At 33.2% G+C, this 16,978-nt stretch overlaps 1 protein-coding gene and 1 long non-coding RNA gene across 2 annotated transcripts; one reads left to right on the top strand and one right to left on the bottom strand.

Moving 5' to 3' along the window:
- The first annotated feature begins 3,257 nt into the window (after positions 1-3,257).
- Positions 3,258-4,665, top strand: LOC114402723. Its single transcript, XR_003664501.1, has 2 exons — positions 3,258-4,174; positions 4,323-4,665. It is a non-coding gene; the product is annotated as an uncharacterized LOC114402723 (long non-coding RNA).
- Positions 4,666-7,502: 2,837 nt separating this feature from the next.
- On the bottom strand, positions 7,503-8,887 carry LOC114402752 (RING-H2 finger protein ATL16-like). Its single transcript, XM_028365421.1, has one exon. It carries the CDS (start codon positions 8,727-8,729, stop codon positions 7,617-7,619), a length of 1,113 nt encoding a protein of 370 aa, XP_028221222.1. The 5' UTR covers positions 8,730-8,887; the 3' UTR covers positions 7,503-7,616.
- Positions 8,888-16,978: the final 8,091 nt, after the last annotated feature.

The following is a 16,978-nucleotide window of genomic DNA, read 5'->3' on the forward strand; positions in this document are numbered from 1 at the left end:
CATCATCATCTTCATCATCATGTAAATTGCTTATATTTCTTGGCGGTTTTAACTCATTATGAGATAGATTATGTCCACATGACATAACAAAGTTTGCAGAATGAAACATATAACCACCAGCAACATCCTTTTCTATGTACAATTCTAGAATTGACATTTGTTGTTGTTGTTGAAAACTTTCGATCATAGTTTCAACATCTTCGTCATCACAAATTTGCAACGCAACATATTTTCCTGAAACTAAAAATCTACAACTCATAGTAGAAATAATTTCATTATTTTCTAACTTTACCTTATCTCCAATTTTTTTTCCAAAGCATTGAAACTAATTTCACGTTTAATCTGAATCGCTTTTTTACTGCCTTCAAATATTACACCATCATTCTCTTCATATACTCTTCCGTTGAAATACAACACTGTAATAATCGAATTCATGATATACTTACATCAAGAAAATTAAAAATAATTAATCCTAACAACAGTAATTTCAAAATAAATAAATGTATTTGCTTGCTTCATCTATTAACTTAAACTTAAACTTAAACTAGAGATTAAAATTTCATTCTAACAGAAAAATTATTACTCCAATTAAATAATTTTTGGATAATTCCTTAACTTAAAAAACTAGAACAGAATCAGGTAAATATTTTTAAGGTAGAAAAACCATCAACAAAGGCTTATAAGTAATTAAACATAATTAAAATAACTTCAAAATAAAAATTCTAATCACAAAAATTAATACGCTTAAACTTCACCTTAAAATTTTATCTAACAAAAACAATTATTACTTCAATTAAATATTTTGTGAATGATAAAAATAAAAAAAAAATATATTTTCTTACTCTATTAAACTTAAACTAGACATTGATACTTCATTCTAACAAAACAATTATTACTCCAATTAAATAATTTATGAAAAATTCTTTAACTTCAAAAACTGGAAGAGTCACCTCTAAATATTTTTAAGGCAAAAATAACATCAACAAAAGCTTATAACCGGAAGGGTCACACGTAAAATTTCTAAGGCACAAAAACCATCAACAAAGAGGCTTACAAATAATTACTCGTAATAATTTTAAAATAAAAAATCTATTTCCAAAAATTACTACACTTAAACTTCACCTTCAAATTTTATTCTAACAAAAAAAATTATTACTTCAATTAAATATTTTTTCAATGATAAAAATAAAAAAATTTATTTGCTTGCTCTATTAAACTTAAACTAGACATTGATACTTCATTCTAAAAAAAAATTATTACTCTAATTATATAATTTATGAAAAATTCCTTAACTTCAAAATCTGATATAAATATTTTTAAGGCTGAAATAGCATTAACAAAGGCTTATAAATGAAAGGATCACACCTAAAAAATTTCCAGGCACAAAAACTATCAAGAAAGAGGCTTACAAATAATTACTCGTAATAATTTTCAAATAAAAACTCTAATTCCAAAAATTACTACACTTAAATTTCAGCTTCAAATTTGATTCTAACCACAAAATTTATTACTTCAAAATAAATAATTTGTAAATGATAAAAATTATTCAAAAATTTTAGTTGAAATAGAATGAAAGAAGGCTTGTAAAAAATTGATTGAATAAAAAATCCTTACCTTAAATAAATACAACTTTGAAGATGGAATCAACAAACTTCAAACACGATTTTGTTTTGTGCTTTCTTTCTCTCTTCGGAACCACTTTCAAGGTACAAGCTACTATTTAAAGGAACATTACACAAGTCTCGCCATTATCAGTGGCGACAAACCACTACATGCATGTGACCCTCTGCGCGCAAAGAGGCAGCCTGCAAACAACAGTGCCCTAGCTTGCAAAAAGTCCTTAGCCTTCAACCTGTATCGCCAGAAGCACTGGCAGCTCAGCTCCACGTCAGCCTGTCTCGCCAATGAGAATAGCGGCACCCCTGCATGCTGGCCATGTAGCATATGTCTCGCCATTGGTAATGGCGGCTTACCTGTCTCGCCGTTACAAGCTGTGGTACCCTTTGTAGAAACAGATCTCCTTTGCAAATTGTTTAAAAAGGGACCCTAATTGGTAAATAGTTACTAAATGAAACCCTCTGACGTAAATTTGCCCCTTTTTTCTTCTTCTATAGTTTGTGAACCTTATTGGACTAAATTAAATCTCGTAAGACGTAGAATACCAACTGTTTATTGTTGAATGGTTTTGTCAATTCCGTTAGTTTGTCTAATACTGAACCCAACATTGCAACTATAACTGGTCAGCGTAGTCAAAGAAATTCAGGCCATTGCTAAACAGAAGACTGTTGGTTCAAGATCATTCATAACTTCCTTGTGTTAGGTTCAGAACAAATTATTCATATTCTTCGTGATCTTGGTTTTAGTTACTTCATTGTTGATGGTGCTTATAAAGTTTTCTTGAGTTTGAGTCTGTTTTGTATATAAAGCCTTTACTTTAACTTGGATAACTGACATCATAGGTATTTCCTTGAATCTGAATTGACTCTCTTTGTTAAGTGTAGTGTGTTTGACACTATGCTTGGCTTACATAATGACCACAGCAAAATATCCATTATGTTGTATTCATTACGATGCTTCATTTTGTGCATTATGGTTGATTCTACAGCGGGATGCAATTCTTTCTTTTATTAGCGTTATTGCTAGTGTAGTAATTTCTTTCATATGCCGCATTGCATTAGTTTTAGTTCAAACCTTGGCGTTTTGTTTTCTTCACCAAGTTATTTAGTATTTCAATTTTGATTGATTATGAAATAAATCATATTAAAAGAAAAATATTGAACTTATCTATGTTTATAGTTTTCCATGAAAGATTAGTTTTCGTTTTTCCATAATAGATACTTTGTATGTAACAATATCATGATAAATAATAAAAAAAAAAAACCTTAAACCTTTCTGATTATAACCCAAGCTTGCTGATAGACTTGTCCACAAGAGGTTATTGAAGTAGCTCAGATTAGCATGATTATTGGCTATAGATGAAAGTATGCACAACAGTCAATTAAAATGTGATTTATTGTCAGAAAATTGTTTTTTTCCTGTTTCTATAACTTTTTATTTAAAAATATATTAAGAGTGTATTTGAACGGAGAATTTAAAATGGAGAAAGTAGTTTTTAAAGGACTTTAAATTTATTTCTATTTAAAATCACTTGTTTGGATATTTTACTGAAAAAGGAATTTAAAATTTTGGAATTTGAAAACGTAATTTTAATTAGTTAAAAGCATATAATTCAAAATTCCATCAAAACAGAAGGAATTCTAAAATTTCTCCACGACCTTCGCGGCTCTCTCGACGCTCTCGTGAACGAAGACGCGAGCCCTCGCTCATACACTCTTGTGAACCCAGACGCAAATCCTCGCGCAGTAGTTCACGCTCTCACCCTCTCTCACGGTGGTTCATGCTTTCTCTCGCGGTAGTTCATACCAGGTTCATCTCTCATCTCTGATTTTCGTTTCTAATTTCATTATTTGGTTTTGTTGATTTCGTTTCGTCTTTTTATCTCGGGTTTAGTTTTTCTTTTCGTATTTGATTTTGTCACTAATTTCGAGTTGGGCAAATTGATTCCTTAATTAATGTATCTCAATTTCTTTCGTCTTACATGCACAGTTGTTTATGGCAAATTTTCCTCACTAATTTTGTTTTGTTGATTGCTTTTGAATTTGTTTTGAGGATTGTTTTGAATTATGATTACACTCTGTGCTTGCACGAGAGGGTTTTTCCTGGATGGAATTTTGTGAGCTATGATGTTTTGTGCTGTCTTGAGGCAGAGTAAGTAAGGAAACTTATTTGATACCCACCTTGGACTAGTTACTTGAAATTTTTTTTGAGGATTGGCATGGAAAGGGGAGTATACTTCAAGATGCTTTGTTTTCTATGTTTATTTGTGTTAATCTAGGGGAGTTTGCTATCTTTCTAAATTTTGAAGGAATAAGCTAAATACGTGACTCTGAGAATTTGTAAATTAAAGAAGAAAAATCAACAAAAGGGAAAAGCGAGAATGTAAATGAGTCTAGCTTTAATGCTAACTCAAAATTCTTGAGGCTTATGTTTTCTGTTGCAAATTCTGTTGGGACAACCGGCATAATGAGGAAATGAGAAAATTATATATGTTAGTTTTGATACTAGGAAAAGCCTTGCAAGGAAAGTAAGAATCTTCTTCCCAGTTTGATCAAAGGTAAATGTTTTCTTTGAATACCAAATGAATTCCTTTAATTGCAGAGTAGTTGATTGAATTTTCTCATTTTTCTCCCCTAATATTTGCATATTGTTGACAAAACATTAATAGCATGTTTGGTTTTTCTCCTGATTTTGGCTTTGTGCAGAAGTTCCAAGCTCTTAGAAACAAGCTTTTTCACAAACAATGGTTTGGGGATTTTCAGAGCCTAATTCAAAGTTGTTAGATTAGAAATAAAGAAAACACTCTCGAAACTCCTCTTATGGTTATGGATATATGTGTGTGTATTAATGATCTCTATCACAGGGTATTAATAGTAATGGCTCACCCACTCAGGTATCATGGATGGGTTTTTGGAATTTTACTCTTTTGAAGGACTGGAGTCTTCTACTGAGTCTAAAATATGTTTCTTGTTACCTTTTCAATATTGTTAAGGGAACTTATCCTTGATTCCTTGTTAGATCAATCTTATGCCATCATTTCAATTTTTATGTCAATTTTTCTTTCAAAACTAGTTTAGAGTTTGATCATTGTTTTGTCGTTGAAGAACGATCTTTATTCTTCTGAAATATGTTTCTTGTTACCTTCTCAATATTGTTAAGGGAACTTATCCTTGATTCCTTGTTAGATCAAATCTTATGCCATCTTTCAATTTTTACATCAATTTTTCTTTCAAAACTAGTTTAGAATTTAATCAATGTTTCACAGCTGTTCTGTTTTCAAAGTTTTATGCAAAAAAAGCTTCAAAACTCATGCATTTTTACTCAATTCAATAGGCAGAGTATGCGAAAACTTTCTATAATGCTTATTCATCTGTATGGAAGTAATTAAGGAGTAATTTCTCACTTAAGTCAACATTAAAATCATGAATTTAATCAATGTATCACAGCTGGACAAATTTAAGAAGTTATGCAGTAAAAAGTTAGCTAACACCTTTGCTTTTAGCTTCAAAACATGATTTATTCGCATGGGAACTTATACTAGGATTTATACAAATATAAACTTTCTATATTAACGTGAGCTACTTTTATTATGCCTAGTAAAATTATATTTTTACTGATAATTTAACAACTTGTGATACTTTGCATAAATGAATGGCATGTACAAGGTTCTGTGGAAGGTTTAAGGAAAGTCATCTGTTGCAAGGACTACTTTTGTTAGAAAATACATTGACTTCTTGCTGATGCTGGAACTATTTTTTCTTTTTTAATTTAGCTTTCAAAGTATTGTCTTTATATGGTGTCTTAAATTGTACTTTTGATTAAGTGAAAGATACTGGATAAAAAAAAACTAGTTTGTAATTGTCTATGATGAACATAATGTATATAGTTACATGTGATTCAAACTGGTTTTATGTTTTAATTTTCATTCCATTTCTTATATATATATATATATATATATATATATATATATATATGTTCTAAATTATATTTTTAAAATAGTTGGAGAAAAATTATATATCCAAAATAAAATAATTACTAAAGATAAATTACTTTATTTTAAATAATAAAATTTATAAATGAAGAAAAAATAAATATTAAATTTTATATAGAAGATTTTATAAATGATAAAAATATTTTCTTTTATTAAATACAAAATTTTAGAAAAAAAATTGATTATTTTCTCAAAATAAGAAATTTTAGAAAGAAGGAATTTAATTTTCTTATTCAACAACAAAATTTAAATCCCCGTCCAAACACAACCTGGATGTTTATACAAGAATATAATAATATTTGGTTGACTACAATTTATTATTTTAAAATTAAATGAGGTGTAAGTTAACCCGTGCAATCACGGATATAGACACTAGTACAAGAATGCATAGAAATTAGAATTCGTTCAAAAAACACACTTTATATGTACAGGTCTGCAACTTTTTCTACGATTGACGCTAAGAATATAGTTATATATATTACAACATGAAAACCCAATTAATAAAATTTTATGATAAAACTTGAGTGCGAGTAACGGTGGAGAAAGAATTGGTCAAAAGAAATCACGAATAATTAGAAATACGGTACTGAAGAGATCAGGGTTACCTAGTCAAACAAATATCATAAGGAAGAAGACTCAAGTCCCCCAACTCAAATTCACCAGTGTGGACATGTGGACCTGAACGAGTCCAATTCATGGGCCATGTGACATGTGGGTCATGGAGTCAACGTTCGAAAAAACGTTCTTTAGAAGATTTGGAATAACAAGAGGCATTACTAAATCACTGATCACTTGGCTAATTGGTATAGAGTTGCTCTAACCTAACCGATAGTTTTGAGCATGAATGTTAAAGTTTTTTTTTATAATTATGTTATTGATATAAAATATTCATTAATTTTATTAAAGATTAATTTTAGTCGAAAAACTTGACAATCATTTTTAATTAATAAGATTTTTCCTTTAAATCATATTTTTTTATCTCTAACCTAAATCTTGATTAAAAAGAGTAAGTGTAACATGGTTCGAATCAAGGACTTGTTGATGAATCATAAGTATGTAATTATATTAAATTGTTAGAATTTTTTTTTATCCAATTTGAAAAAATTATATTATAAAAAAAATATCTACCAATTAACTCTTTAAAAAGAGGGACATTACCAATCCAAAATTATCAAATTTCTTCCGTGTACCAGCATCTCAACACAATAGACATAAAGTATGTACAGAAATATAAATAAGGTGGTTGTATATTATTTTATTTATTAATTGAAAAGAGCCCCACTTCTCTTTTAAACGAGATACCTTTACCTCGGACTCACCTTTTCGGTATATGGTTGATTTTGCCATTTCTGTTGTTTAATTCTCTATATCTCTTTAGATATTGCTAGAATATAGTAGTCATGGGATAACTGAATGTATCCTTAGTCGGAGAAGGTTTTTTGAGAAAGCTTTTATGTGCCAATTTTAGCAATGATGCTCATAAGCATAGCTTCAAGACATTTGAAACAAAATTGGAACTGACTTCAGTACCATGCAATTATATAAGCTCAGAAATGTCAAAAGAGAAACTAATTATAGGTGTAAAATAATATTAAATCCAATTTATCATCCGTGTATCATACATTCCTATGCCCTTATCATTTCATACATCTAGCTAATTTCTCTGCCTCACATCACTGTTATTCAAATGATCTTGTAAATATATATAGGCCAACTAAAATGAAAAGCGGGTAGGAAGAAACAAAGAAAGTGTAAAATGTGTTTTAAGTTCTTTTATTCTTTGTTAAAATTGATCTTAGTTTCTATTTTTTTTTTAAATGATTTTGGTCTTCCTATTTTTTATAATTTTTTATAATTAATGTATTTCATATCTAAACTTAAAAAGATAGTAAGGTAAAGACCAAATTCACCGATTATTAAAAAAAATTGAAGACCAAAATTATTATTTTTAAAGTATAGTAACTAAGATGAATTTTTAGCGAAAATATGAGAACTAAAATACATTTTATTAAATAAAAAAATCAGGGGTCTCAGGTAGTACAGCACTTCTTGATCTGCTTCCATGTCCAAAAGAAAAGAATGATCTCTTAACTCTACCACTACCATCACAAGCTTCAATTGTGCTGACCTCAAGAACATTCCCATTTTGTTGTTGTGGTTGTTGTAAAGCCTCTTGAACTGCCTCATAAAACTTTCTATCCACCGATGAGTCCATGGAAAAGGACCTTCTCATGGCTTGAACTGATAACCTTTCATCTTTGGATCTAACACCTATACACTCATCTCCCAAACTTGTCACTTTTTGAAGCTTCCTTGCTTTCTTCTCCTCCAATAGCTTCATTTGTGAAGAAAGACTAATAATACGACATGTTGGTAACTCTTGTCTTTCTTGCAAGTTTTGGTCTCTATCATGTTCACCATCCAAATCAATCACAACAAAACCTCCTTCATCCTCAGCAGCACCAATGAGGTTTTCATTGTTTTGGCTTTGACCTTGAGGGGAAAGCCTTGGAGTGAGAAGAAGGTTGACTTGGTCTACATGATGGTGGACTTGGCTTGTCAAGGAAACAGTTCTTCTACAAAGAGGGCAATAAGCATTGTTCTGAAGCCAAACATCTATGCAATCAATGTGAAAGACATGGCTACAGTTTGGTATAACCCTCAGCTTCTCGTCTTGCTGAAACTCACTCAAGCAAACTGAACACTCACTAAAGCTTCTTTCACCTTCTTCTGGCTTAAATTGAATCACTGGAATTAATTTGATCACTGCTTCCTCTAGCCCTCTAGGCTCAGATGCTGTTGAGTATGGTGCAGATGGGTCTTCATGAGACCTAGATAGAGAAAAAATTCTTACATGATCAACATGGGGCCAATTGAGGCAGCACTTGACAACTAATATGTAGTAGCCTATAAGGAAGAAAGCTGTAAACATCATTCCAATCACAAGGATTACTAAGAAGGAATAATTATATGGAGAAGGATTAGTCACATCACTAAGGGGAGTTGTGCACGGGGAATGAGCTTGTTGCATAGAATGCAGTAGGTGCCTTTGGCTCACAAAATCCATAGTAGATTCTACAGACAAAAAAAGGGTTCTCTTAGATATTGGAATATATTGCATGAAGTTGAGTCTTATGACACTTTCCCTGGAAAATCTATTATATATATGCTTAACGCACTAAGTGAAGGAAGAGGGGATGGTTTTTCCCAAAATCCAGAGAATGGGAGTGGTTAATTAGAGAGTGAAGAGCAATGAAATATGGGGTTGGGAGAAGAGAGAAAGACTAAGATGGCTTATAAATAAGGGGGTGGTAGTGAGTAGACATGATGAGAGGGATTGAAATTCAATGAAAAAGTGTTGTCAAACGCGTTTGCTATTGCCTCAAACTACGTAGCAGGTGAATTTCTCTATGTTTACACGAGGAGTTGGGTGGAAAATTAAATTTGATTTTATTCCTCTGATTTTATAAGTTTTAAAATGTTTGAAAATGATTTTTATAATCACTTAGGTGTGTTTGGATTTCAGATTGGAACATCCGTATGTTAGAGAACATGAATTTAAGATCATATTTGGTTACTTTTAAATGTTAGAGATTAAATTTTTGCATGAACTTAGTTTTCTAGAAGTAACATTTGGAATATAGTTGCAAACTTAAATTTTACCCAAATTTAGATTTGTAAACTTTTATTCAAATATGTACTTAATGATGATTTGATATGCTTTTAATTATATCAAATCAATTTAGTATTTCTGACAAAAATAAATTTAGCCATATTTACTAAAGATAAAAGTATATATTTTTCCAAAATTATTTATTGCTTTAAATATATTGGTCACTGTTCAATATTTCGGGCAACGTACGTATGTTTCAATTTTTAATGAAGACTCTGTAGAGTCAGTGGAGTGGTCCAGTTAGAATAATGATAGTGGTTATTCGATGACCAAGTCCTTACCAATGAAACCATCTGTTGACCACGATTGAGTGAACAATGTGTCGAGTCTAAAGTTTGAGGCCTTATGTTTTATGAATTTCGTTATTTAACAAGGGATGTACATATAATTTGTACATCTACACGAGACTTGTCTTTTATTCCCCTTTCTATAGGGCATCAATAATAAGGGTACTCTTTTTTTGTTATAAATATTTTATTTGCTCTGTCCACTGTCTTTCTTTCCTTGTATACATAAGCTTGTGAATTATGGTGGTTCTACAATCATTAACAAGTTCTTAAACCATAAAGATTAGTATAGTTAGTGGTTGGCAGTCATATCTAATCTAATGATAGAACCGAAATTACGTGACCCATGTTTATGAAAGAATGAGTAATTAATTAGAAGGCTAATGATGCCACATTTCAATATGAAGATTGAACATGAAGAGGCATTGTGCTTCTAATTGGAAATCCTCTATATCATGAGGAAAAAAAAAAGTCCAACACACTCCTCACACATCACATGCAGCTCCACCAAGAATCCTTAATCACTGTCCTGACCACACTTTTGCTCCTTTGTCACTACGACATTGTCATCACATTTGAGAAGATCTCTAGTAAATTTCTTAGATGATCAATTTTGGATAAAATATACGGCACTATATAGGAGTTATCACTTTAATTTGAATCGCGTTTTTATGTGTTTTTTTCGCTGAATTTTTTTTCTGAATATGTTTTAAATATTATAATACACTAAAAAAAAAGGAAAATCTTATCATACAACATTTCAACATTGAACATATTTATTTATATAAGAAATACCATGTCTATGTGGGCCATGTGACTGTCAATGATCGAAAGAACAAAGAAGCCAAGTAACTTACACGTCACGGGATGAAAATTTGAGTGGGTCTAATGTTGCAATATTTTTCGTCCATAACGGTTTGGAATTTTTAATAGCAAAGTCAAGTAAACAGACTAGGAACAGAACTTACACGCTCCATACTTTCCTTGTTGACAAGGTGTAGAAAGAGATCAACTTAATTAGGAAATAATAAAGAGTCATGATAATCCGTAGACTTAATTTAAGGCATATATATGTAAGAAAAAAGAGAGTGACGCACGATATTAGCAAAAACCTAGGTTCTTTCCGTTCTTGGGTGTTGCCCAGTGGCTTGGTCACTGACGGAGTGGGTCTTTGTTCTCTACAAACGCTGGGGTTCCTTCTTCGATCCTTGGGAGTTCTGACCGTCTCGGTATCTAAAGTTTTTCTTTGTTTTTTCCAATCGCATGCCCTATCGCTTTTTCTCATCTTGGGCTATGAAATAGTTCGTTACTACCTGCAATAGTCAGCTTGAACTGCTCTTGATGGGGAACAACAAGGGTCGTCAATCGCACTCAACTGCAAAGCAAATTATGATGAAGGGTGCTACCTCAGGTTCAGGTAAATCCCAAACATCTGTTATTTCTGGTCTGGCTGGTTGCTTGGATGTTGTCCAAGCAAATTAGAATGTTTATACTGCTTCACAGGATAATCTTGTAGGCAAGGTGCTCATAAAAAAGGCAGGGACAAGTTCTGCAAAAACTGATGATGTCGCACACCAAGTGTTTGATAATTTGTCGGAATGCAGTGCTGAAGCTGAATCTTCCCCAAAGGTTTCTTGTACCTTAGGGGACAATGATTCAACCACTCATGATGATTCATCTCACTCCAGTGGCTCTAAATCATCACCGCAGCTAGACGACAATAAGGTTCCCACTCCTTGGATCAATCTGTTCAAAGATAACAGAAATCCTTCCAAAGGTTTTGGAATGAAGTTCTCCCCTCCACCCTCTGATGATGAAGTGTTGTTGGAAGAAATTGATTTGCAACCCTTGGAAGAGGCTTGGGGACATAGCCTTATTTGCTATGTGGCTGGCCGCTTTTCAGGAAAGAAAGCTCCGCTGGATTGTTGCCAAAAATGGGGATCAAGTTTTCATACTCAGCTCATGAAAGTTGTTGGCTGGTGTTTAAATTTGAGTCTGAGGACGATCTGAACCAAGTCCTCTCTGCAAGCCCTTACTTCATATTTCAAAGACCCCTACTGCTGAAGGTTATGTCAGCATTCTTTGACTTTGGCAATGAGGAGCTCAACAAGATCCCTGTCTGGGTTAAACTCAGAAATCTTCCTCTGAAGCTTTGGAATCCTCAAGCCTTAGGGAAAATCCTGTCCAAGATTGGTTCGCCCATTCGATCTGACCATTTTACTGCTTCTAAGGGGTCTATTTCTTTTGCTAGAGCTTTAGTTGAGGTTGATGCTTCTTTGGAGCTCATCGATGAAGTGCAATTTAGACTTCCTATAGGGAAGACTTTTGTGCAAAAGATTGAATATGAAAATAGACCTTCTTTTTGCACTCACTGCAAAATGATTGGGCACCGTCTCACTAATTGTAAAACTGTCCCTGCGACTAAGCTTGTTCTCATCACAGCCTCCCCCACCTTGGATCAGCCACAAGTGGGTGATTCAGCAATGCCCCCACATACCAATACAGCAGGTCCCTCTGATAATCCAAAGAATGTCCAGACTAATTTATCTGTCCCTCCTCACAAAAAACATGTTCTTGTTGCAAATCATGTTCCTATCCTTCAGAATTCTTCTGACCTCAAAGAAACAGGGAACATTGAGTTTGGTGATCCTATAGAAGAAGGGTTTGTTCAGGTGAAAACAAAACACCAGAAAAAAGGTAAAAAAGTGCAACTCAAAAGACAACCCATATTGAGGATATGCAAGCTGATGTCCAAAGAGGAAGAAATCATAAAGCTGTAACTAGGGTCGGGGAGGCTTCCTCCCGTCTGAATCCATGATCATTGCCTCTTGGAACATCAGAGGCTTTAATTTGCCTCTGAAGCATCATGCGATGCAGAGCTTCCTTCGTTGCAAGGAAGTTAACGTCATGATTGTGTTGGAAACTAAGTTGAATAAGGTTTCAGTTGAGGAAATCATGAGAAGAAAGTTTGGTGACTGACACTTCACCCATAACTTCGCTTCTCATAATGCTGGCATAATTCTTATCCTCTGGAAGCAGGATAAGATCCATCTTTCTGTTTTGGAGTCAAATGCCCAATTGATTCACTGTGCTATTGATTGTAAAACCACTGCCAAGCGCTTTCAGGTTTCATTCATCCATGGTCTTCACTCCATTGTGGCAAAAAGATTTCTTTGGATAAATCTGAATAGTATCAATGCTAATATGAACTGCCCTTGGCTCCTCATTGGTGACTTCAACTTCATTCTGTCTCCCACCTACCGTTTCAATGGAGCTGAGCCCAATGCTTATGAGTTGCAAGATTTTGTTGATTGCTGTTATGACCTGGGGCTGGGGAGCATCAACACTCATGGCCCCTTGTACACGTGGACTAATGGCAGGGTGTGGAGCAAACTAGACAGAGCTTTATGTAATCAGGCCTAGTTCAATTCCTTTGGAAATTCTGCTTGTGAAGTTATGGAGTTTATTTCTATTTCAGACCATACTTCTCTAGTTGTCACCACTGAGTTGGTAGTGCCTAGAGGTAATTCTCCATTTAAATTCAACAATGCTATTGTGGATCATCCAAATTTCTCAAGAATTGTTGTTGATGGCTGGAAGCAAAATATTCATGGCTGTAGCATGTTCAAGGTCTGTAAGAAATTGAAAGCTCTTAAAGCTCCCTTGAAGAATCATTTTAAGCAGGAGTTCAACAAAATCTCCAACCAAGTGGAGCTAGCTGAGGCTGAATATAACAGTGTGCTTAATTCTCTAAAGCAAAATCCTCAGGACCATTCCCTTCTTGCTCTAGCAAACCGCACTAGAGGGCAGACCATTATGCTTAGAAAAGTGGAGTCTATGAAGTTCGCTCAGCTCATCAAAAATAGATATCTCCTGTAGGCTGATAAATGCTCCAAATTTTTTCATGCTTTAATCAAGCGCAACAGACACAGTCGTTTATTGCTGCCATAAGGCTAGAGGATGGGCATAACATTTCCTCCCAAGATGAAATTGCCCTTGCTTTTGTGAATAACTTTAGGAATATGTTTAGTGCTCATGAGCTGACCCAAACTCCTTCCATTTTGATCTGCAACAGGGGTCCTAAGGTTCCCACCGATTGCTTTGCGGCCTTACTCTGTCCTACTTCTAAGCAAGAGGTTTGGAACGTTATTTCTGTGATGGATAACAATGAAGCTCCTGGGCCAGATGGTTTCAATGCTTTATTCTTCAAGAAGGCTTGGAATATCATTAGTGATGATATCTTTGAGGCGGTTAATGAATTCTTTACAACTGGAAAAAATTTAAAGCAGATCAACCATGCTATTATTGCACTTATTCCTAAGCATGATTAGGCCTCCCAGGTTAACCATTTTAGGCCCCTATCTTGTTGTAATTTGTTATACAAGATTGTGTCTAAAATTCTGGCCAACCGCATAGCCCCAGTGCTTGAGACTATTATTGGGGAAACTCAAACTGCCTTCATTAAGAACAGAAAGATGATGGACAACATCTTCCTAGTTCAAGAGATTTTGCACAAATATGCTTGGAAAAGATCCTCTCTGAGATGACTCCTGAAAATTGACTTGCATAAAGCTTATGATTCCATTTCCTGGGAATTCTTGGATTAGATGCTTAAGTCCATTGGTTTCCCAGCCCAGTTCTGTACTTGGATCATGGAATGTGTTTCTTCCACTTCCTTTAGTGTGGCAGTCAATGGATCCATTTATGGCCACTTCAAAGGGCAGCAGGGTCTTAGACAAGGGGATCCTCTCTCCCCTTATCTGTTTGTGCTTTGTTTGGAGTACTTTTCCAGAGATATGAGCAGCCTCAAGGATGATGCCAATTTTAAATTTCATCCCAACTGTGCAGGTATTCAGCTATCTCATTTGGCTTTTGCAGATGATATTATGCTTCTATCTAGAGGAGATATCTCTTCTGTGTCAACTATGTTTGCCAAGCTTCAGCACTTCTATAGGGTTTCAGGGCTTTCCATCAGTTCTGATAAATCTACCATATACTCAGGCGGTATTAGGCCTCATGAGCTTTCTCATATTTAGCAGCTTATTGGATTTAGCTTGGGTGGCTTCCCTTTTAGATACTTGGGTGTTCCCCTTTTATCATCTAGATTAAATGTATGCCACTATGCTCCCTTGCTTTCCAAGATTACTGGCCTGATTCATGGATGGAGCAGGAAGTCTTTATCTTATGCAAGTAAGCTAAAGTTGATCAGAGCAGTTATTCAAGGAATTGTGAATTTCAGAGCAGTTATCAAAAACAAAAAAATTGCCAAGTTCCCGAGATCCTAACAAGGCAGTGGGTACAATACATAAATGCCTGACACACAAGAAAATATAACAACCACTGCATGATTTCTACCAGCTACTCACAAGGACCCATATACACCTTCAAAATGAAAGACAGAATAAAGGTTAAGAGTTGGTTTGTCACGTATTAAAGAGATGTGTTGTTTCACGATATAATTTTCCATTTCAGGAATTACATTTTTAGAAATGTCTTATTTTTTTAATTGATATGAAATTATTCTCATTTGATAATAATGATTAATATTTGTAGAAAATCGTAAATACACATAAGATAAATATTTTTCTTTCAATATAATTTTTTCATACCTTCTAGCCAAACATGATTTGAATTTTGAAGGAGCTGATTAAGAAATATTGTAAATTTTGATTAAATTAAATATTTTAAAAGAAAAAACCTTATAAGAATTATATAAAATTATTTCCATTTTAATGAAATTAATGTCATATATATTGTATTATTATATATAAAAAATTCTTACTTCTACAATCTTTATTTTCCTTCACTGAGGGAATAATTATGAATTAACTATCAAGTTTGATAATTAATTAAACCTAAAAAGAAAATAAATTAAAAAAAGCTAATGATAATATTGAACTCCTTAATTATGAATAATATCTTTTCATATTGAAACTTTAAACTGATATTGAAACAATTAAGATTAAATTATAATTTTAGTCTTCTTATAATTTTAAATCTATAATTTTGATCTTTTTATTTCTAAATCAAGACATTGAGTCTCTATATATGTAAGCTATCAACATGACACTTATGAAACAAAGAGTTAAAAAAATAATAAATAATAAATCTTGACTAATGATACATAAAAAATTGTATTTATTATGTTAATTAAACAAAGCAACTGTCTGACTAGTTTACTATCTAATCTTTGAATATAAGATTATGAGTTTAATTTCTATCAAGTCACTTTTATTTTTCATTTTATTTAATCTCTTGTCACATAAGCATCCATGTCAATCATCTATATAAGTTAGCACCAATACGACACATCAGAGTAAAAAAATGTTTGACTTTGGAAGATCAACTAATGGAAGAACCATAATTGTTTATTTTAAAAAATAAAAGGACTAAATATTTTGATTTAGAAATAAAGGGACTAAAATAACGGATTTAAAATGATAGGGGATCAAAATTGGAATTTAGCCAACAATTAATTATTGCACTCCTTAGCAAATGTGCAACTCTTGCTTTTATATTTTTTTGTATTGATAGTGAATGATTATAATCTTAAACTCTTTATAATCCTCCGTAAATGTACAACTTGATAAGTGCGAAGTATGACCTAATTTGATAGTCAATTTTGGCTAATAAATAGGTGTAATTTCTTTACTTTATTATTGTTTTCAAGGAAATAATGAAGAAATTAACATCTTTGCAATTTTTTATTAGCGAAATTCAAAAGAAGAAGATTTCAAGTACTTTAGAGGAAAAATTGATGCAAAAACTGAAAGAAAAAGCCTTGAAGAAAAGTTGGAAGTATTGGACAGCTCTCTTAGCGTGCACTTCAGGCTTAGCGCGCAAAAAGCTCACTGAGTCTCAGAGCTCTCCGGTGAAGAAATCAGCGTGAAAATTAAGCTACTTGGAGCCTATATAAGGAGGAGAAAGCAAAAGGGAAAGACACACTGAGTCTCAGAGTTCTCCAGTGAAGAAATCAAAAGGCTGAGTCTCTCCCTTAGGGGAAACCCTCTTTCTTTAGTCATTCCCCATTTTCTTACTACTAGGCATCTAACCCCTTCTTCTATTAGCCTCTAAAGTGTAAAGCCTCTCATGGCTATGAGAGGCTAAACCCCCTCTGTTGGAACCTAACAGCCAATGTCCTTGTAATGTAATTGCTATTCTATTAATACAATTTCAATTTCTATTGTCTCTTTTCTGCTCTTCATCTCTATTGTGTGGTTTAGTCATCCATACATTTGTTTTTAGGGGTTATACAATGGGAAATGGTAATGTCTAAAGAACTAGGAAAGGGCATCTCAACATTGCATTACTAGGGATAGAGTGACTTTATTGTGCCTCTGCATACATCTTTATACTTAATGTTGTTTATGATTCAATCTTTGCAAAGGGATTTGGGAGAGATAATACATA

Source organism: Glycine soja, chromosome 20 (genome assembly GCF_004193775.1).
Source record: "Glycine soja cultivar W05 chromosome 20, ASM419377v2, whole genome shotgun sequence".
In the NCBI taxonomy this organism is placed as follows: Eukaryota; Viridiplantae; Streptophyta; class Magnoliopsida; order Fabales; family Fabaceae; genus Glycine; species Glycine soja.

What these genes read in the sequence shown, in the direction of transcription:
- LOC114402752 (XM_028365421.1), bottom strand. Translation starts at nt 8,729, where the DNA reads ATGCAATATATTCCAATATCTAAGAGAACCCTTTTTTTGTCTGTAGAA.